The sequence below is a fragment of the Lipomyces tetrasporus genome (genome assembly GCF_029532465.1).
Source record: "Lipomyces tetrasporus strain NRRL Y-64009 chromosome Unknown POJ06scaffold_6, whole genome shotgun sequence".
NCBI classification, from domain to species: domain Eukaryota; kingdom Fungi; phylum Ascomycota; class Lipomycetes; order Lipomycetales; family Lipomycetaceae; genus Lipomyces; species Lipomyces tetrasporus.
Genome location: NW_026611601.1, coordinates 876,056 through 897,729, shown reverse-complemented (window position 1 = coordinate 897,729; position 21,674 = coordinate 876,056). Strand labels below are relative to the sequence as shown.

The 21,674-nt window shown below is 47.7% G+C and overlaps 8 protein-coding genes across 8 annotated transcripts; 2 read left to right on the top strand and 6 right to left on the bottom strand.

Moving 5' to 3' along the window:
• Positions 1-591: 591 nt before the first annotated feature.
• POJ06DRAFT_254697 (uncharacterized protein) lies at positions 592-1,935 on the bottom strand. Its single transcript, XM_056187803.1, has one exon. The coding sequence runs from the start codon at positions 1,687-1,689 to the stop codon at positions 754-756; it is 936 nt and encodes a 311-aa protein (XP_056043308.1). The 5' UTR covers positions 1,690-1,935; the 3' UTR covers positions 592-753.
• On the bottom strand, positions 1,936-4,240 carry POJ06DRAFT_254696 (P-loop containing nucleoside triphosphate hydrolase protein). Its single transcript, XM_056187802.1, has one exon. It carries the CDS (start codon positions 4,141-4,143, stop codon positions 2,362-2,364), a length of 1,782 nt encoding a protein of 593 aa, XP_056043307.1. The 5' UTR covers positions 4,144-4,240; the 3' UTR covers positions 1,936-2,361.
• An 86-nt stretch (positions 4,241-4,326) lies between these two features.
• POJ06DRAFT_254693 (uncharacterized protein) lies at positions 4,327-6,013 on the top strand. Its single transcript, XM_056187801.1, has 4 exons — positions 4,327-4,782; positions 4,830-4,898; positions 4,952-5,289; positions 5,347-6,013. The coding sequence occupies exons 1-4, from the start codon at positions 4,420-4,422 to the stop codon at positions 5,924-5,926; spliced, it is 1,350 nt and encodes a 449-aa protein (XP_056043306.1). The 5' UTR covers positions 4,327-4,419; the 3' UTR covers positions 5,927-6,013.
• On the bottom strand, positions 6,014-6,904 carry POJ06DRAFT_211047 (uncharacterized protein). The gene is made up of 3 exons (XM_056185439.1): positions 6,654-6,904; positions 6,322-6,601; positions 6,014-6,267 (listed from the first exon to the last, which is right to left on the bottom strand). The coding sequence occupies exons 1-3, from the start codon at positions 6,794-6,796 to the stop codon at positions 6,145-6,147; spliced, it is 546 nt and encodes a 181-aa protein (XP_056043305.1). The 5' UTR covers positions 6,797-6,904; the 3' UTR covers positions 6,014-6,144.
• Positions 6,905-6,964: 60 nt separating this feature from the next.
• Positions 6,965-8,750, top strand: POJ06DRAFT_223765 (pseudouridine synthase). Its single transcript, XM_056185684.1, has 2 exons — positions 6,965-7,194; positions 7,247-8,750. The coding sequence occupies exons 1-2, from the start codon at positions 7,019-7,021 to the stop codon at positions 8,700-8,702; spliced, it is 1,632 nt and encodes a 543-aa protein (XP_056043304.1). The 5' UTR covers positions 6,965-7,018; the 3' UTR covers positions 8,703-8,750.
• Positions 8,751-10,536, bottom strand: POJ06DRAFT_254689 (PQ loop repeat-domain-containing protein). The gene is made up of 3 exons (XM_056187800.1): positions 10,119-10,536; positions 9,914-10,068; positions 8,751-9,856 (listed from the first exon to the last, which is right to left on the bottom strand). Exons 1-3 carry the CDS (start codon positions 10,252-10,254, stop codon positions 8,990-8,992), a joined length of 1,158 nt encoding a protein of 385 aa, XP_056043303.1. The 5' UTR covers positions 10,255-10,536; the 3' UTR covers positions 8,751-8,989.
• Positions 10,537-10,687: 151 nt separating this feature from the next.
• On the bottom strand, positions 10,688-12,369 carry POJ06DRAFT_118270 (uncharacterized protein). Its single transcript, XM_056184201.1, has 3 exons — positions 12,204-12,369; positions 11,111-12,132; positions 10,688-11,059 (listed from the first exon to the last, which is right to left on the bottom strand). The coding sequence occupies exons 1-2, from the start codon at positions 12,252-12,254 to the stop codon at positions 11,134-11,136; spliced, it is 1,050 nt and encodes a 349-aa protein (XP_056043302.1). The 5' UTR covers positions 12,255-12,369; the 3' UTR covers positions 10,688-11,059; positions 11,111-11,133.
• Positions 12,370-17,164: 4,795 nt separating this feature from the next.
• On the bottom strand, positions 17,165-19,476 carry POJ06DRAFT_276167 (velvet factor-domain-containing protein). Its single transcript, XM_056189672.1, has 2 exons — positions 18,904-19,476; positions 17,165-18,853 (listed from the first exon to the last, which is right to left on the bottom strand). Exons 1-2 carry the CDS (start codon positions 19,305-19,307, stop codon positions 17,389-17,391), a joined length of 1,869 nt encoding a protein of 622 aa, XP_056043301.1. The 5' UTR covers positions 19,308-19,476; the 3' UTR covers positions 17,165-17,388.
• Positions 19,477-21,674: the final 2,198 nt, after the last annotated feature.

Below are 21,674 nucleotides of genomic sequence, written 5' to 3'. Positions count from 1 at the left end.
CTTAACTAGAAGCGCGGACGCTTGTTCCAGATCAGATCGAGCACGAACAGAAGCGGAAGTTTTCTGGAATGTTAATAACGGCGACGTGCAGCAAAATTGGAAGGCCGACCAGAGTGAATCAACGTTGACAAGCGAAGGAATTTGGGGCGGAATCACCACTGGAAAAACATACCTCCAAGACTCTTTGTTTTCCCACTGGGTTTTTGTTTTTCCTGGAGGATTTCCCTACGCCCTTGTCCAAAGTGTTAGGTTTTTACCTCCGGGAATATTTGATTTCCCACTGGGTTTTGGTTTTGCCCGGAGGAATTTTCCCTACACCTTTGTCCAAATGGATGTTCCTTTAGATAGATTCTTTATGTATGCGAGCACAGTCGACCTTCGGGCGAGCTAGTCGCCCTTCTATCAGAAGGGACTGTGCGCTGATCCTTGTCTCCTTGCCATCTGGTCTTGCCAGGTGGCATGCAGGATGGAACCACCCGATCTCGGCATTTTGTTCGTAATATTCAAAATCCGGGGTTTGGTGGCCGTTTAATACAAGTGAACGATGCACATGTTTTTGTTGAGCAGAATTGCAGCCTCATCGTCGTGCGATTGGTGAGCAGATATTTTGCCATTACGCCTTTACAGTGTTTTAATGTCAATCCTTAAATGTCAATTATTTGCTGTAATGTTTCATAGACCTTGTCTAGACCACGTAACATGCAGATTAACCACGCCGCTGTCCAAAAACACCTGAGCTAAACACATCGTTATTCAACCTCCAGCATGCGCAATTAATTCGGTCAAAGGCACTGGCGACATTTGCTCAAACGATTTATCATCGTCAATGTCTCTAGAGTCAGGTTCAAACGATTTCCTCTTTGGACTGAGTGTATAATTCTGCGTTTGAGATTGCCCCGTCCGAGGCCGATTCGCCAAACTTACTGCAGTGTCATTGCTGTATTCAATACCATCGTGAGGGTCATTCTTTCCGTCACGTGTACCATAGACCCGGCTTTCTTTAGCACGACTCCTGTCCAGCTCCATAGGCCGAATGTAATCATCATGCTCCTCTAATTGCTCATGCAATCTCTGAATCACATGCTTAGATTTTCGCAGCTCTCGCTCCAGCTGTGCAATTTTCTTGCGCAACTTCTTTTCCAAATTTGTGCTATCTGCATCTGTACTAGCTGGCCGTACTCCGGAACGGCAAGCAGATCTTGTAAGCGTGAATGGCCTCTCGACGGGACTAAGACTATACCGAGATGATTGACGCGTTTCTCTTGTCGGCTCAGTTGATTCTATCATTGGTCGTCGGTCTTTGTATTGTTGTACGTCTGCTGCTTTGGTTTTGGGAGACATGACGCCTAGTACCGACGGACGACGCGAGGGATCCAATGGTTCACATGACTGCCCAGTTGCTGGACCGTTCTCGAGCTTCAGTCTTTTCTTTCTGTCGTCACCATCGACTTTCATTTCACTGTCAATAGCCATCTCAAACTCCATATTAGCTCCATTGTTGCAATCGGTTATAGCTGATACAGCTGGATTAATTGCCCGACCGCGCAGCCTCATATAACGACGCGCGCGAGCTTGTTCCGCACGACGCTTGTCTTGCTGCTTAGCATCGTGCTGTGCTTCGAATTCGTGAAATTCCTGAACGGTTTTATCCCATGCGCGTTTGACGGTTTGAGTTATTCGAGAGAACATTGTATTAGTTTAGAGGACTGGCGGTAAACAAGCGCGTTGAATTCTGTCTGAGATGCTGTTCTTGTCCGAATCAATGTCATAATCTGTTATAGTCCACTGGCCTATTTGTCGCAGTAGATGTTCATTCCATGCGAGCTTCGAAATAACCAGCGCTTCAACACTGTTCGGAATGCTGGTTCTCTCAGAATGAAAATACGCCACAACAGCCGCAGTTGGCATGCGGCCCCTTTTCGCGGGGCACGCAGTTAACACCGACCGACCACATGCGACCAATCACAATTAAATTATGACCACTGACATCCATTGTTACGAATCTCAATCTACCTCAGGAAAGACTATTTCAATGACGCCAAACCGCGCAAATTGGCAAATTGTAATTATACAGTATCAGAGAATGTCGGAGCCACAGTAAGGCTAATAGACTATCAACCAGTCAACCAGCTGAACTTTAGGCTCTCTATGACAGTTCAATCTTCCGAGTTCGTATAATCCGACAGATACGAAGCTATAAGCTTAACCTGCGGATGAAGTTGCATCGGTTAAATAATAGAACACCCCATGCGCAAGAGAGGCATATCGCAGCGTGATCGCGTCCTAGATGGTTCAAAACTATCCAGTAGTGGAAGTAATATGTACAAGAAGTCTAAAAACACCAAAACATATCCATATCCGTTAAACCAATGCATAGCCCCTATTAATCGTCGTAGCCAATCCGCGTAACCATGGCTTGAGCTCGCCCTTTGTAGCCAATAAAATAACTCTACCTCGTCTACCCATTCTACCAGTTCGTCCTGCTCGGTGTATAAGATCGATAGAAGAGAATGGAACATCATACAGGATGATTGTTCGAACTGATTGCATGTCAATGCCTCTTGAGAAAATATCTGTGGTGACTAGAACACGCAACGTCTTCACAGCTCCAGTGACAACGTTGAGATTGTTGACTTCTTCCAGACGCGGCGTGGGCCTAATGAATTCCCGCATCAGCGATGACCGTTCCTCCAATGAATTGTCGCGCGTAACACCGACGGCATGAAACTTCAAGCCATTGAGATACTCAACCAGACCAGGAACACTCTCGCGGTGATTCACGAATACAACGATACGCTTGAGTTTTCCGGGATCAGTATCACTTCGGTCAAGATTATACAATGTCTCAGCCAACGCTTTCCGCTTATCGTTGAAGAATGGTCTGGCAGCTGTGTCGACAGTAGAAAATGTTATGCGACGAGGAACTTGGTGAAGATGAGGCGCAATGATACGCTCCATACTTGGATACTTTTTAGCAAGTGTTCTGTCAAATGTCTTCGGAATTGTTGCAGAGCAGAATACTAATGTTTCCAGTCGTAGTGGGGCGTCGAGAATCTCCTGGGTCTCGTTCTTGAAAGATCGATCCATAAGACTATCGGCTTCGTCGACGACAATCTTCCGACAGTCTTCAAGAATGTTCCAATCTGTTCGGTGCAACAACTTCAGAAGTGGGACAGGCGTCGCCACTAAAATATCGATCTGCTTCTTGCGAATGTTGTCGGCGACGCCCCTCGTAGTTTCTTGCGACAGGCCGGCAGAAGCTAGTTTGATATCATGGCACATGTCCTTGACTACTGCCAATATTTGCTGAACCAATTCTGCGGTCGGTACTAGTATTACCGATCTAATATATGGCCTTTCCGGTAATTCCCATACAGCCGGCGCATTCTGCAACTCTTCCTCTTTGAGCATACTGACAAGTGGAAGCAAATAAGCAAGAGTCTTTCCCGATCCAGTCTCTGCGGCTAGTAGATAAGACTTCAGCTTGACTTTCATTTTGTGCAAGTTCTTTCGATATCGCCTCCTTTCATAATACTCCTCATCTGTCTCATCCTCCTTCGCTAATAATCCTTGCTGCGCCAATCGAACGGTAGGCGGCGGGAGACTCATAATTCTCTTGATCGCAAGCGCCTGGATCGCCGTGGGTCGTTTCTCATCAAGCTGCCTCAATGCTCGTCCATACAATGCATTCCGCACAATAGGTAACAGTCGGAGCGACTCAAAGGAGCTCAAACGAGCAACAGTAGCGTTTAATGGTAGGCGATCCTCATAATCAATGCTTTTCAGAACAGAAAACCCACCAGCATTGGGTGGCCCGACTAGATACGGGGTCGTCCCTTGTCGCTCCGTAAACTCCTTCACAACCGATTTCTGTCTTCGAAAGTCGTCATGACTCCATCGCGACCGTTGTGCGTCGGACGGTGCTATAACGCTCTTGGATAACAGCATGCGTGCCGGCTTCGTGTATTTCATAAGTTTCTTGCTCTTTTCGTACTTCTTCTGCTTCGAGAAGCCGTTCCTGGGGGCGCGCCGTACATATCCGCGTGTGGATTGCCATGATATCGGAGTCACCAGTACAGGATTAGAAAATATCCCGTTGCCTATCCTACACCTAAAGCATATCTCATTGAAAAACGACACCATAGTGAGGACGGCTTGTGAAGATGAGAAAGGGTGAAAGGGTCGTCAAGGCTGCAAGAAAAATTTTGGAACCGTGGGCCAAAATTACCTGCATCTAATGGGGAAGGTTTGCGGCTCGAAAGAATGCAGCAAGCTTGGCTTTCCTTCGGAAATTGGACGCAAAATAGCGTTCTGATTCCGTTTTGAGTTCTGTTCACCACTTGGAATTGTGCACGCTATCGCAAACCATATGTCAGATTATATCCTACAGTGGACTTGATAGTTCAGTAACGGTCAACAATGCCAAAAAAGGACACTGCGTCGCTACAGGAGTTGCTAGAGAAGTTAACAGTTCATGCACTCAATGATGAACATACGTTCGTGCTCGACCTTGCCAACAAGCTCCTCCGTCAAGATCCTACTGACATCAAAGCTAAGAAAGCAAAAGTAGTTGCTTTGATCAAGTTAGATCAATACTCAGAGGCGCTGAAAGTCTTTGGAGACGACGAGCTGAAGCCCAACGAGCTGGCATTGGAGCGGGCATACTGTTTGTATAGACTGGGAAAGCTTGAGCTTGCGAATGATTTGATAGTGGTTGCAATCGAGAAGGGCGAGAGCAGTGTCGTAGAGCAGAGGGGCCTTCTCCACTTGAAGGCACAAATTGTATGTTACTTGACATATACGACGAGTTCGTGCTAACCTGGCAATAGGCATATCGGTTAGAAAAGTTCGCTGCTGCGGAAGAGATTTATGATGAGTTGTCCAGGGGTCCATACTTGGTACGTCTTACCGCATCCACGTTTGTTAAGGTATTGATATATTCGTGTTGTAGGTTGAGGGTGAGGATCATGACGTCCTAGTCAACGTTCTCGCTATACAAACTCAGCAGCGATGGTGGAATCTCGTTTCTGCCCCCGCACCAAACCCGACTATAGTCTCGCACGAGCAAGCATTTAATATGGCTTCATTGAAGATTGGAGATAGGCAGTATGGTGATGCATTGTTGCTTCTAAAACAAGCGAAGGAGTTGGCGCAAGCTATTGAGGGCCTATCTGAGAAGGAAGTACAAGACGAACTTTATCCGATATTGATTCAAGCTGCATATGTGCACATTCTACTCGGAGAGAAGGACGAAGCTGCTGAAATATTGTCCGGTTTTGACACGCAATCGTACGTTAATTCTTGTCGTTGATTTAGTCCTGGCAGCCTTTCCTGACTCATTGCTAGTATCTCGGAACCTCACATAAAGGATCTGATTGTTCACAATCTTCTGTACTTAGCCAATGTCCCGGGATACGACGACTCTAATCCGCATGTCAATCTGAGACTGCTGGATTCAATCGTACAAAGTAAGACTTCGGGGTCAGCATACATCAACTTCCAACGGCGGTTATTACATAAGAACCGACTGGCGGTAGAGTATCGTGTCGGCAAAGAATCTGCAGTTAAGAAAGGCGTTAAGCGACATTTGGATGAATTCCCTGAGGATCAAGTTATTCGCTTGCTTACTTTTAGGCCCGCTGTCCTGGATCCGTTCAGTACCGGTGGCAGATACTCCAACAAGAATATCCTGGATCGGGCATTAAAGAAGTTTTCGAAGGAGCCGTCGAATATCGGACTGGGTTTGGCATGCGTGCAGATGCTTATCGAGAGGAACAACGCGGACCACGCAGCGCAGATTGTGGAGCAGATTCTCTCATCTGGCGTACCAACGTATCCTGGTCTCGTGGCTGTTGCGGTGCAGCTCTACGAGTCACAAGGCCGCTACACCAAGGCCGAAAGGCTATTGCGTGAAATAAAGGCATAAAATTTGAGGGGAGGGAGGTGTAGATGCAGTATCTACGGTGTACATTTATGTAGATTAGTACCTGCATAGGTTAATGTAACTGAAGCAATTCACCATACCAATGCATTGAATTACCAGCTCTGCACTATTGAGCAAACTAAGTATATGCCAAGCCAAGAATTTACCTAACCTAAATCATAACATTGAACCATCCGTGTGTAAGCAACAGCTATTGACAACTACGTGAAAAGAGTATCCTCTTCTCGGAGATATTCCCCTATATCACCCTGTCTGAATGCCACAATGCCAGTAGGATCTAGTCGTCTTGCGTCTGCCGTTGACTTCGCCGTTACGCCAAATCCCTAAATTCCAAACTTAGATGGCCATCTTTGGTCGCCAGAAATCCGAATACGTACCATGGGAATATCGTTCATAGCAAAGACAATGACACCAGAATGTTCAGGAATATCGTCGCTCATTTTGCCAACGTGCGCTTTCAGCACGTTATTTCCATAGAGGTACGACATTTCTCCATTCGGCTTGATCCATATCTTATATCGGGCGTACTGTGCAAGAATTTCGAGCGAGGTAATGTGCAATCTGAACTTTCCTGTCTTCGTGAATTTACCGATACAAAGGCCGAGTGACATAAGCTCGACTCGGCCGACTGAGGTCGCATAACGCATAACGTTCTCGCTACCAATAACTATTAGCTCCAAAGCATTCCACATAGGAGTGCCAAACCGACCTAACGTAGTACACTCGATCCTTCTGCAGCCGGAAACAGTGTGGATCATCTGGTCGATTGATTAGATGTGTAATGTTCCGTCCGATATAGTTCGCAAGCTTTTCGAACATCGTCTTCGTTTCATCCTCGGTAAGTGGCCTCATAATATCACAGGACCAGTCTAATTCTCAGTGTAACCAGAAAAAAAAAAGTTTGTAGGTTGAGGATGAGGTTGCAATTTGTCGAAGTCTCGACGGCAAAATATTTCAGTCGTGCGGCTCATAGTATAGGATCCAAATTTTCCTGCCAGGTCCTCCGCACAATCCAGGGTTGATTAAGCCTGAGGCAAAGCGACGACATAGTTTGTTGAACACCGTAAAATTTACATGTGGACCGAAGGACAGACAACTGGACCTCTGGCGGCTCAGAACGATGACCTTTCTACAACAGTCGTTGCCGCTACTGAGCATGAGCCGGCACTTGATGCCAATGGGACTAAAGCTGAAAGCACTGATCAGCAGCAGCGTAAGCGAGGCCGCGGTGGCTCAAAGAAGGTGCGAAGGTGAATCAGCTTTGCGATTTGATGACATAGTATATGATGTTAACGCCTACAGGGAAAATTATAATAAACGCCAAAAGAACGAGAATCATATGCCAGTCCGACAACCCCTCCGCGAACGCGACGAAGATGAGGAAGCTGAAGCAAAGGAGCGCCGACCGAAGCGGAAAGTCGCCTGCATGATAGGCTACTGTGGCACTGGGTACCACGGCATGCAAATTAATCCTCCCCAAAAGACGATCGAAGGCGACATTTTCAACGCATTTGTTAAAGCAGGCGCAATATCGCAAGACAATTCAAATGACCCGAAGAAATCTGCTTTCATGCGTGCCGCAAGAACGGATAAGGGCGTGCATGCTGCCGGTAACGTTATATCTTTGAAATTGATTGTTGAGGATGCGGATGTTGTTGAGAAGATCAACACTTTTTTGCCAGGTCAGATTAGATTATGGGGATACTCGCGTACCACGAAGGGATTTGAATGCCGGAAGCACTGCGATTCGAGAATCTACGAATACTTAATTCCAAGCTATTCCTTTCTTCCTCCAAAACCAGGCTCAGCCCTCGCGAAGCGGATCCAGGAAATGGCGGACGAATTTCCTGGTGTTACTCGAGAGGACCCAGAAGGTGCAAAGTTCTGGGCCGATGTCGCGCAACAAGTTAAAGACGCTGGCATAGACGAGGACGATATTCGAGCAGCGTATGCCGAAGCACTCGAAGAACAAGCCTTGAACAAGAAAATGCCCCACGACGATGGATCTCTCAAGACGTTCCTGAACCTTTCGGACGAACAGTATAACCAGCTCAAACAAATAAGAGCGATTGAGAATGCCGCAAGGCGAGCCTTTAGAATCTCGACTGAGCGACAAGACTTGATTCGCCAGGCCCTAAAGAGATACGAAGGACCGCATAACTTCCATAATTTTACTATCGGGAAAGATTTTAACGATCCTAGTTCGCGGCGATACATGAAATCTTTGGTCGCAAGTGATGCCAAGATCATTGAAGGCTCGGAATGGATTTCAATCAAGATTCACGGTCAGTCATTCATGCTGCACCAGATACGCAAGATGATTGGCATGGTGGCGCAAGTCGTCCGCTGCGGTGCACCTCTCGATCGAATTAACGAGGCGTTCCACCGCCGGAAGATTAACATTCCGAAAGCACCTGCCTTGGGATTACTTCTTGAGCGGCCGGTGTATGCTAATTTTAACGAGCGACTAAAATCATTTGGTCGTGATGCAGTGTCCTTTGATGCCTACAATGACCAGATGGAGGAATTTAAGATGAAGTACATCTATGACAAAATTTACGCCGAGGAAGCCAAGGAGAACATATTCTATGGATTCTTCGGGTTCATCGATAATTTCAAGGGTGACGTACACTTGTTTGATTATCTCACTGCAAAGGGAATCGCTGAAGGTGATGCCGCTGCACCGTTCACAGATGGCGCACTGAAAGAGATGGATGAGGAAGATATGGAGGAGCTAGAAGGTGACAACGAAGGGTAGAGTCTAAATCATTTGTCGGCATTGCATAACGACAACTATATTTGTAAAAGCTTTGTATAGTTTTCTTATCGTCTATATAATACATGACCGGCCCATACACTTCATCTGCGAAATCAATCCTACGAAAGTCAGTTGTGCTGTAGCTGTGTGTATATACTAAACAATCCGCAAGACGAGACGCAATAATATAGGAATTCCGAATGTCTACAAATATTACATACTGTGGGCAGCGAACTGATCCAGTGCCGAATCTTACTTAATGAAGAAATGTAATCCCCGCTTCAACTTCAATTCATCTCACGTTCTTCGCCAGGCACTTGTTTGCTGCTGACAGTTTGGCTGCTTCCACTGCTTGAATTGGTACTGCTGCTGCTATCCGCACAATACTCGTCCTCATCCACCAAGCTCTGTGCATCTGCATCGGCGCTACCATCAGCTAATTCCCACGATTTTCGGCCGTAGTACAAGTTGTGGAAGAAGAGCTTGCCTTCGCCGTAATAAATCCATTGCAGGAAGATTGTGAAGTCGAACCCAACTGTGCCGGCGGAGCCAAGCAGATACGGCAATTCCTCCCACAAGAAATCTGCGCGCTCCCCTCCAGGGCTGGGATCTAACGTGGCGGCGCTGGAGATAATAGACATTGTATAGAACAAGTTTCCGCAAAACGCCGCAATGAAGAGCAAGACCGACAAACCACTGGTAGATTGACGCACAAAGTTGGTGTAAATCTGAGGCATCCGCGATGTAAGGTACATTGTTGTGCAGGCCCATGCAAAGACACGACCGACGAATTCGCGATCGGTCAGCTTGAACCAACGCCGAAAACCGTCGAATTTTCCTTCCATTATGGAAAACATATCGTCGCCAGTTGATATCGCTGGAGGCAAGGCTGCGTGGCCGTAGGGAGTCGGCGGCGTGACCATGGCACCTGCTATGGCGGCGATGGCTGAGAGAGAAAGCATGACATTTGCTCGCCTTCGGCCGTTGCTCCGGATGGTCTTTGACGAGTGCGATGAGGTTGGAGTGCCAGCTTCAGGCGGTGAAAGCAGGACGTAATAGGTCTGCGACTGGATCTTGGTGTAATATACGTACTGGCAACATAATACGACATCTATTATGAGATAATACATCGCCAGAAAAGTTTGAAATGGTAACTAGGCTGGAGTTAAATAAAGACATCCAGTTATATCGGCACTGGTTAAAGAACATACTTGTCGAGTCAATAGACATCCTATCAAGTTCGTTGCGTCGCCTAGGAACCAGTTGAACAAAAACAGCCAACTTAGGCCCTCGACTGAGTGATTCCTATAATTCTTTATAATCTGCGGCAGTTGCGCCCAAAGCCACGAAAACAGCGACAGATAGCCTATATATATCAGCTGCCCTGCTCACAGATCACCACTGAATTTAACATACCGAATATATACGACGCCCCGCCCATTTCACCGTACATGCACGAACCCGCTGACTTAGCTATCCATTGTACCAGCTCAAGGCCGATCTCGTTCCTTATCGGGCACCCATTGACTTTGTCCATGTCTCCCGTCGACATCTTGGTCACGGAGTAAGTTACGATTTCTGCGTATGTTGTAAAGTCACTGCTATCGCCTGCTGTAATATCTCGCAACACGAATTCTCCCTGTACTGCCTTGTAGTTAATGTGGCTCAAATATGCCGACGCCGTCTAAAGAAATATTGTCCAATTTAATAATGGCGACAACCAAGAACGTGTGCTCCAGTCCTATCCTGAGGTGAAAAGCAAGAACAGAGCAGCAGAGTTGGCATCGCGATTAGCGGTTAATACGCCACGCTGAAGTGGACCCGTCCTCGTGGGCTAGGGCTGTGCCTGGCCCGAGTTCTTGGGTGGCGCCTTATTAGGCTTTGGCTTTGAGCGCGCTCGCTCCTGCCACAGTTGCGACCGAGCCATAATATTAAGGTTTGCAGATTTTTCCGACGTGAAAATTTTGGCCATTATTATTTTTTTAATTTGCTATGGCTCTAGAAATCAATGGCGAGGTGAGCTGTCTAATTGTTGAACCTTCAGCTAACGTTCAAGTTTGGGTGTTTTACGGCTACTCGCCATAGTACGTTCACTTGAATTGCTAAGGAAGGACTGAAATCATTCGCTGCAATTGGAGACTTCCACGTGCCAGACGCCTTTTCGACTGACAATGACGGCCTAAATAATTGTACACGAACGTCTACCGTTGCAGCGCACGCCACCTCACGTGTGGCATAAAACGCAGCCGTCCCAGATGCGCCTGTACTTATACTATGGTCAGTCTTCTATCGCTGCGGATCTTATCCAACAATGAACACAGCCGCTCCATGTGCGGCTTCTCAAATTCGACAAAACTCTGGAGAATCAGTCAGTCACCACAATTCACAAATGCTTAGAAAATGCGCACCATACAGAACTCTGGGCAGCAAATTACTCAGAGACCTTAACAGAGACCTTGCCAAAGTTGCTACCCGTCAGCAAACCAACAAAAGCATTCAACGTGTTTTCAATCCCCTCAGTCACGTCCTCCTTGTAGATAATTTCACCGTCCTTCAAGCACTTGGACACGTTCTTCTCGAACTCAACAACTGTTTCCTCGTCCCTGTCGTAAATGTCAAGGATGATGAATCCCTGCAATTTCAATCGCCTACCTACAATCAAGCCCGTATTCTTGATGCCATACTTATCTTCTGACTTGGAGACGTTGTATTGGGAGATTTGTCCGCATGCGATTATACGACCGTAGTTATTCATGCCCGCCAGCGCCGCATCCAGGAATTCCCCGCCGACATTGTCGAAGTAGATATCAATGCCCTCAGGTGTGTGCTTGGCAATAGCCTCCGCAGGTGCGATCTTTTTGTAATTCCAGACCGTGTCGAATTCGAGTTCGTCCCTGAGATACGTGGCCTTGTCATCTGAGCCGACGGAACCGACGACTCGAAGGCCTTCGCGCTTGGCGAGTTGGCCGACGAGTTGGCCGACGGCACCAGAAGCCGCCGAGATGAGGATGGTCTCGCCTTTCTTTGGTTCACCGATCTTGTAGAAGGAGTAATAGGCCGTCAAACCCGGCATTCCCAGCACTCCGAGGAAGTACGTCAATGGGAAGCCATTGGGATTCTCGACCTTTTTGAAAAATTGAATTGCCGCCTTGGGCACAGACTGATAAAGTGCGAATTGTGTAATAGGTGATTTGACGATGTCGCCCTTCGCGAATTCAGGAGCGGAAGAATCGACAACGCGGCCAATGCCATAGCTATACATAGGCTCGTTGACTGCGAACGCCATTGTGTAAGACTTGACGCTAGGGTCACGCATGCGGCCGCGGAGATAGGGGTCCAACGAGACATCAAGAACCTGAATGAGCAATCCCCCCTCGGGCGCGGAGGACGAGATCTTGCTGGTGACGATCCCAAGAGTCTCTTCTGTTGGCTAGATTACCGATAGTAAATCAGTACGCACAGAAGAAAGTAGACAATGCATGCATTGTTGTGGGAACTCACTAAGCCTACCGGCACCTTCTTGTACATAACAGTCTTATTCTCAAGCGACATCTTCGAGATTTTAATGAAATCTAATCCTGCAATCTATTACGAGGAAAAGTATTTGACCCGAAACGAATTCGCAATCAGTCAATGTGTTATGTTACGGAGTGGGAGTGAAGTGATAATCAATGCCGTTCGAATGCAGAGTCGGTTAGTCTCCAATCATTTTGGAACCGGCAGATGCATCGCGATTTGAAGGTATGATATGCGCGCACTTAGGGGGTGATCGTTACGAAGCATGGATTCGGTGACGTAGCCCCGAATCCATCAGAACACAATAAATCTTATAATCGGTATCTCCCTGACGTGCCGTCAACAGCGAATAAAGCGGTACACATCACCCTACTGATACAGCTGGGGTATTTCCTCGTCTGTGCTGCTCAACATTCATTCGTACAACAGGGTTTTCAACCAAAAATCAGTTTTGATGATTAAGTTAAATGTTTTTTGTCAGGTTTAGGACGTGGTTCCAAACCGATTCTGCTTGAAGCCCAACGAGCCAAGTAATTATTCTGATTATTATTATTCCACAATTCCCTGACACGGCGAGGCGTCGTTGATGCCAACCGCTGCACTTTGTAAGCAGCTTGACAAAGTTAGCGGATTTGGATTGCCGAGGGCTATTGGCTCAGCTCACGGCTCGCTCCGGCCGAGGATGAGACGGCACGGTTTGACATCGGCGAATTCCCGTCGGCGATTGACAAACCGGGGAATTTCAACGTCTTCTTTATATGTCTCGGAGATCTCCCACTATTGTCTACTGTGGCGGACAGAAATGAGGAATGGGTTAGGGGGATTACGTGATCAATGTCGCACAGTGTCTTGCGAAAGTCCTGTCAGTGTCATGGCAAAAAAAAACTCATACCATCATCCTACTCTACTACACTAAAAGTTACTCCCGCCGCCAGTTCTATGCCCGGTTTCTATTAGAGAATCTTGTCACATATTGTAAATATAGCATAGATTTGTCACGCAAAATTGTTCTGACTCCTTCCGTAAAGCCGTTCTTTTCATGCTTGAGGGTGGTTCTAGTGACGATCCGATTGCTAAGGAACTAGTCTGCTGCACCAAGACTGTCAAGAGCATTAACACAACTTTAAACCGTGGCAATCACATCAGTCTCCGTCAGAGAGACCTCTAGGGAGACCGCCGAAGATAAGCGATGCAATGCTGGCTGTAAAGTTACTGTCCACAATCGCGCGATCTATTATGCTGACCAGCACAGGACTTGTTGGAGCATTTATTACCGCCCTCTCGGCAGATCTGGAGGAAATGAGGTCATTCATATACGACCAATTCGACGTCATTGTTAGGGCTTCTATATAAGCAGAACGTTAAAGAAAAGCAATTGGACAAAGAAGAAAGTGTTGGACAGGTAATATCGTCTGTTCAGATAATTGAGCTCCTCACATTACTCGTCATAGGTTCGCAAGAACGCGGCTGAGCGTACTAAGGGACGCTGGCTACTTCGCTTTAACTGACTGGACCGCCTAACAGCTCATGTTTGTGAATGAACGGCCGCTAATGAAAAGACTGGTCATCGGAAGTATGGCTGTGCGCCTGTCGGCGTCACTCCAGATGAAAGTGTGCCCGCATTTAGGAGTGAAAGATATTTTGTTCTGCCATGCTACACAGTAGACGGGTACATGACGTGCGAGATACTATTGGGAAGCTTTAAACAGGAGTCGTTCACAGCATTTATTCGAGACGAAGTTCTGCCGCTGTCCTCGCTATATCCCCGACCTCGATCCGTCCTGGTGATGGATAACACGTTCATACATAAATCTCAGGCATTAGGAACTATTTTAATGTTAATGCACTTGTATTCTAATTACGATCATGCACTCGACTAAGTTCGTAACTTAGTCCCGCGTCCAGATCATTGAAGAACCGCGATTCTTTTTGCGAGTTGCATCCTTGGACTCTGCGAAATGGTCGGCCTCAATCTCTCGAACCAATGCGTCGAAGTTGAAGTCTAATCTCCTACACAAAGCATACTTCTTGATGATTAACTTCATCCAGAAGCATTTGCTAGTTCAGCAAATATTTAAAGTCGTCGGCCTTCGAAATCTCTTCTGCTCCAGTATAGAAGAAGGCCGACTTTCACTTTCAAGTCGAAATGCTGACCGTCCCTGGCTTCCGAACACCTCAGAGTCTTGTACTTTCAATGGCCGGTCGGCAGTCGGCGTTTTCTTAGAGCTAGATATTAACTTCTTGCCTTTTCCCTTTTGAAGGAGTCATGGTGATTGTTAGTGATGAGAGTAATGCAGTTGTATATTTAGACCGTACTTGACTCGTGTAACTTTCCTTCTTAAGTCTCCCTAACCTTTGTATACCTTTTGCTTCCAACAGCTAATAGCTACTGTAATACGACGAAATATGAAGTATACATATAGGACGTTTTGTGTTGATGAGGGAAGAAAATGCGATTTTATCGTGCGAGCCGCGGCGCGGGTTGGGAATTTTTTTTCTTTTAAGTGGACGAGACTTTCGCGCGACACTTGTACACTGAATGCACTGTATGCAGGATCGTGGCTCGTGTCTAACACACAACACATAAATCGCGACTGCAAACTAAAGGGGCGATATGAAAGTGATCAGCTTTACTGGACACCGTCACGTACGGCTGGACACGATATCGTCAGAGGAAAATTCCTGGCGATAATCTAGGCGATACGATATTGAAGTTGAATATTGTATCGTATCGTCGAGATTCCACTTGATTCTCATCACGGTAAATAAAGGGCGTTGAGATGGAAAGACTAAGTAATTACTCAATCAAGTGCACGCCAAAGTCCCCAGCAGAGATATTTTGTGGGTTACAGAGATTATATTTAATAAATTCTGCTGAACCCTCCTTATCAAGCCCTAACCCTACTATTTAAACTAATCTCGGTACTTATTCCTGCGCATTATCGCCCACTTGGCGATATCGTATCGTCCATACTAGTGGGCGACTAGTGGGCGATAAAATAGGCGATAGTATCGCCAGACTTTTCTGGCCGCCGATACGATATGCGATATGGGCAAAACCCGGCGATATCGTATCGTGTTCAGTCCTTTCAGGACAATGTTTATCTGTCAGTTGGCATATATTTGCGTCTCAGAGTTCGAGCAGTCATATTAGAGCGTCAGCCGCTGCGTTATCTGTGCATGTAGATTCCGGTCATTCGTAAGTATAGGTACTATGTACGCAGCCTTGCCCATCGCCTACAATTTCCAGATAACAACTGACTGAGTCCGTCACTGGCAATGTCTATTAATCTGAAAATGGTTGTCCCCGACAGAGCATGTAAGAGCGTAATTGGGTGCACCTCTCTTTCACGAAAATCCGGGTCAAATCCCTTCAGCACGCCAGCGTGAACCTGCGCATCTATGTATATGTCCAGGGACAACATCCTAGAAAGCCGTTCATCTCTCAAACAGGCAGTGTCTAGTATATCCTGCGGTCAATGTCTCACCTATGGCCGATTCACAGACTTGCAAACACGCCACAAGCTCCTTCCGACCTCGGTCATCAGTCGAACTCCGTCAATACCACAGTACCACTAAAATCACTAGTACAAATACGTTTACTCAACTTCGCCCGCCGTACTCAGAATCGGATCTCAACAAACCGGCTGCCAAGTCAGCATCAAATCTGGCGTATCCGAACCTATCAGCACAAAGTTGTGTGGTCTCCTGGTGCACTTTTGTCTCTCCTGATGTCTTTGCCAGAGGCCGTTTTTTCTCGACATAGCGGTCAAGACCGGTGGAAACAATGTCTGGTAGCTGTTATTTAGAGAACTGCAAACACATTTTTATCAGATGGCTGTAATACTTTGGATTTACTCAGGCTCGCGCCTTCAACCGTCGAGACCACGGCGTCTGCCACTCCGAAATATGACTCCGGGTTTGAAATAGAAAGCGTCGGTCGACGCGCTTTTTCCTCCATCATGGGCAACCTGTATAGCAAGGGACTCCAATACGCAACGATCCGGCTCGCCGCCACAATCGGCTCATTCCACCGGGGCTTATATGCGCGTTCAGAGATAGAAACCGCCTTGGACACCAGCCTCAACTCAGATCGAGCAGTCGGCCTGTCGATATTGCCAGAACACGTGCAGAGGACCGTCGTGTTATCGATTGATACTCAGAAGCGTGCTGGCATGCCCATCGAACTGACTTCTGCTCGATCATAGAAGATATCGCAATCCGAATTAATCCAAAATATGTTCTCCGAAGCACCGACAACCAGAATATCCCCATATATACCGCAATCTTAGAATATATAACCGAAAATATTGCAAGCAACACAGTGTCACTACGCAGATCTCGTTTTCCGAAATCGGAGCCCCGACTCGAGCTACTCTTTCGCAAACTTTTTGCATCCCGCACCGTTACCCTGCGATAGGCTGTAGCCGACCGCCAATCAAGACTGCAGTTTAAGTGAATCGTAAATCGCGAAGTGATTATTCAATTTAGACACGCGCACGCGGCCATGCAACTGTTTGGCCGACGTACAACACTAAATGGAAACGGAGTTGGGCTGCCGGAGACCTTAGTCGTGCTTGTAGCGAAATTCGAGACATTTTGACCCTTTCGATGTGGGGAATCAGATTCAGCAGCGGTACAAATTGTCAGCCGCACGCTTGGTCTGAATGATCTGCGGTGATCTGCGGCTTGGGTTCATTTGCTTCATGAGAACGTATTTGAGACATGTGACTCACCAATCAATGGCGGATATTGTGAGACAGATCGAAGATCTGCTTATGTTGTCATTCTTACTAGTCCGATGAGTTGCTTTATCGCAAGCTGGATCAGGTCTCAGGATGGGGGCCATACTGAAGAAGACTTGAGACAAATGCAGGTAACTGATTCATCACATTGAACCCATTCAAGCCGAACTGACCACAGGTAGAAGATGTCGACTGCACGACAACAATGGCGAAAATAATAAATAGTTAAGTAGGTAGAGATACGTACAGTATACCTGTGATCTAATTACTACAAGTACAGGCGTCAAGTCTATGACGAAATGTTGATAATCTATGCGTCTATTGTACAGCGGCAACTCTAGAGGTAACGACAATAACAATTAACAAACACCACATACTCCAAAACACCCAAGAGTAATGTACACGAGTCACCGAATTAAATACGTCTACTCATCAAATCCCTCATCGTACAAAAAAGGCCCACTTACAGAGCCGATGTTAAGTCCTAACTGGCCAGTCTGTGGTTGCGGTACCGGCTGTGCTGGCTGTTGATGTTGATGTTGCTGCTGATGTTGCTGTTGATGTTGCTGTTGATGTTGCTGTTGATGCGGTGGGGGGTGCAGCGGTTGCTGCTGCACCATTGTAATTTGAGGTCCGACCGAAACCTGCATCGGCATGGAGACAACTGGTGGCATCTGTTGCATGACAGGTACGCCTGCAACCTGTTGGCCTGGTATCATTGACATTGGTAACTGCTGTGCGGATGTAGACGTTGCAGGACTCTGCCACGATATAGACGGATGTTGCGACGTGCCAGCCCTCGAACCTGAACTTATGGAAGACGACACCGAAGCTGATGACGACGATGGTAGAGCTGACGAAGAGTACTCACTTGGCGGTCGTTGCTGCGATGGCAATATCATTCCGTCGATATATGCGAATCGTGGTTGGCCGGTCGTCTGATCGATTGTGCTCGCCATGGTGTACTGCGGTGTGGACCCGTACGCGTACTGAGGTAGCTGCCCCTGCGTCTGGGACACTTGTGGGAGTACAACCTGTGGTTGTGAGAAATTGCGTGGCACCGCCCACGTCGATAATGGCGGCGGCGGCAGATACGTTTGCTGCGTTGCTATAGGCTGCGGGAAAATATTGTACGCCGAAGAGCTATGGTAAGGATAGTACGTCGCAGTACTCGCGACGGTGGTTGTGGACGTGGATGTGTACGGCGTGTATGTAGCTGACTGATATGAGTATTCGTGCTGTGGTTGTTGCTGTGTCGGAGCAGACAGTGGTGATATCATGGGCGACTCGACCGTTCTCGACGGATCTACAAGCTTCCGTTTGCCGTCTGCAATCAAATGCTCATCCGACAATAATTCTCTACTCATCACGGACTCGCTGCCGAATGGCGGTAGACGGCTGTCTTTGCTATCCGCTGTAACAGGACGGGATGGCACAGACCCGAAACTGACGGCCGTCACACTACTAGACGGCCTCCGTCCACGCAGCCTTGCCTCGCGCCGTATCCGCACCTTGCCTCCTTGACTGGCAATCTCACGCGTCAATGCACTCGAGACGTCTAGACCAGGAAACTTTTTCGGACTGTACACTGTCAAGACGTCACTGACTGCCTCTGCGCGCCAAACTGCGCCCACATCCTCGCATATTTCGAATACAGAAAAGACGAGCCGATACGCGCCTTCCTGCCGAACCGACAGGTCTGGAAACAAAAAGTACGCACGACCTGGTGGCGGCTGTTTCATGAAATTGAGCGAGGTGATGGTGGTGCCGATCAAGTTACTCGTCTGGGGAGGCGTGGTCGGTGTAGTGGGACTTGTTAATGACGGTGCGACAGGATGAGCTGCGTGTAGAGTTGCCTGCAGGATGAATGTGTTCTTGCAACATGAAGTTCTATCAATCATCAGTCGCCGACGCAAGTTACATGGATATCGGAGACATACACATCAACGCCGTCTAGATAGACGTACAGGTTCACAACAGGCGGCGGATCAACTGGGCGTCTAGTGTCGGATCTGGAACCCCACCCTGATGCCCGCGCCTGAACAGGATGCTGAGCTACCTCGAGTTTGAATGTGCATGCGTGAGGTGTCGCTATTTGCGATTGAATAGATGTCATGACACCGCTGCTGGAGTTCCTCGAGGCTAGGAGACGCTTTGACGAGGCCGATTGCGTGCTCGTCGACAGGATCGGGGACAGCTGTGGCCGATCGTACGCGGCGGAAACCAAGGAAGCGGACACAGGACGGGAGGACACAATGTCGGGCGAGGGGGGCGAAATATCAGGATCCGGGCCGACGTGATACTCGGCAGTAGCACTCGAGCCCGGAGCCGCTGCAGAGGCCATGGTGGTAAGCGGCAGCTAAGAGACTAGAGATACATCCGCTAAGAGATAAATAATGAGAGACGGAGACGGTGAGGGTGCTAGTACCAAAGGTAAAGGCAGAGACATGCCGTGAAGCACAGGCGGGTCGAGGCAGAGTGGCCCAAACAGAATCGAGAGCGGAGCAAGTAGGTACATGAATGTAATGACACAGTAACGGACGAGCGCCGTTTCTTACCCTTGGGAGACGCATCGTGCAGCCAGCTCGACGCCGGTACCTGGCCCGCATGTGCTAGTGTACTTCCGGGAAAGTGGTATCCCGGTGCTGAAACAACGGATTGGGACACTGCATGCAGTGTGCATTACTTTCAGAACACAGATACCAGAACAGGTCCAGGGCGAGCGTGCGCGCCGCAGGATGGTGTCGTAACCGTGATTCGCTTAGATTGCTGGGTGTGGCCGGCCACAAAGTTTAGCGAACGGCTTGCAAGTTGCAACCATGTCCTCTAGAGCCATACTTTACCCATCGCAGCGGTAACTTCCGTATTGCGACTGAACAACATGGTGACACAGATGCGGCATAATCATATCTGTACACTTATCACCTCAATTGCCCTGCATTTCCTTGCGCCGCAGCGATGAGAATCTCGGAGAGTAATCCGAGTCTCATCCGAGGCAGATTAAAGTAATAGTACCTCCGGACTTTGTGCAGTAGTCGATCAACTCCCACAGTTCATATTGGTCTTCAGCAATTGAAGAGAACTGGAAAAGTGTGCGGAACTCCACTGGAGAGATCAATTTATAGTCTTTGAAAATCCGGAACAGGTATGTCAATGGCCACCGTCAACACCATTACTGTAATAAATGGCTGTCATCCACGAAAAGCTGTCGACCACCTAGCGGCTGCTATAACTTCCAAAGGCGCCCCGCTGTCACAAGCCCGCATCGGAATGCCCGCTGCCCGGCCAGCGGAGCAGCACTTGCCACTCGGCCGTTGCATCCCCCCCCCTCTGATCTTTTCTAAGGTGTCAGAGAGGCACCCCACTGTATCCATCAAGCAGTACTGTAAAAGCGCCATTCTGCAGCGGCCAGTCCTCGGGTAGATGCCTGAGCTAGCGAGCTGTCAACAATATCTTGGTAACTAGTTCATATTTCGCATAACCCTGAGCCCTTCCAATCCGCGGGAAAGTTCTTGTGTGGAGTGCGGATTCGCGACCGCTAATGTAGCCGTTATGAGATGCCAGGGCTTTCACTGAATGACGATCATCTGGATCGGCTCTGTGTCTTTCTCCAGTCCGTACAGTGTGTGCCGTAGTCTCACGCCTATCCCAAGACCCTCCTCCGGGCTTCTTACTTTTGGCAACTTCTTGTGGAGTGCCCAGGGAACCAATACGCGTGGAGTTGCCCAATGTGGTAAGCGATCCGAATGTTGGTCAGGCAGATAGCATATACGCCATAATGATCTCATGTCATCCTTTCCTCTTTCTGTCCTTGCATCGGTGAGTTCCGCCCTCCAGGCGAGCACTTCGGTGTATTCAAAGACGACTACATCTTCGAACAATCGGATCGACACAATAGATGCAACGCTCGATATCAGTATTGTCTCGCTTATTTTCACGAAATTGAAGGTTTATGTGATGTCGTTCCCAATGCACACTTGATTAACCGTAGGAAAGTCGGCATTTTCCATCCCACTAGAATCTAGACATGTTTTAATATATATGTTCTTGTGCGACAGATAATGCGTGTCTGTGAGATACTCTATACTCACCGTATGCCCTGCCAATAATATTCGCGTTTGTTCGGCGCTGTTATTTTTGTCTGGAGAATCAGGCACAGTCTGCTTAGAATTGATCCCGTTCTGAATGTCCAGTAGACCTTGCAGTAGCCTGCTAGCGTGCTCGGCGTATTCTGGTGCTTTTTTGACATATCTGGTCGTTTATGCTCATCGAGTCTGATATTGATGGTGACCCGAAGTGATATCAGGCACAGACGGCCGTAAACCTGACCTGTGAACCTGTCTTCTGCCACACATGTCACTAATTCATTGAGAACAGCGACAAAATTACCACCGATGTCTGGACGCAATACTGGTGATTCATCCTTCTCATACGTTCTTAGTTTATCCCGTCGTGTTAATGGTATGTCGTTCAACTGAAAAATCTGCCATATTAATCGCATGCACAACTATGAATTCTCCGTTTAGCTCAATTTCGTCAGATCAAATATCATGTATTTCAATAGAAAAATAATCCACATTCATTTCTGGCCAAAATTATCGAGCATCAAGATTACAAAGTTGGCTGTGATAGCAAAACGCGCGCAAGATGCGTCGCACGAGACCTCGTGTTACCAAGGTCTCGTCTGACAGCAAAGTCACGCGCCAAATTA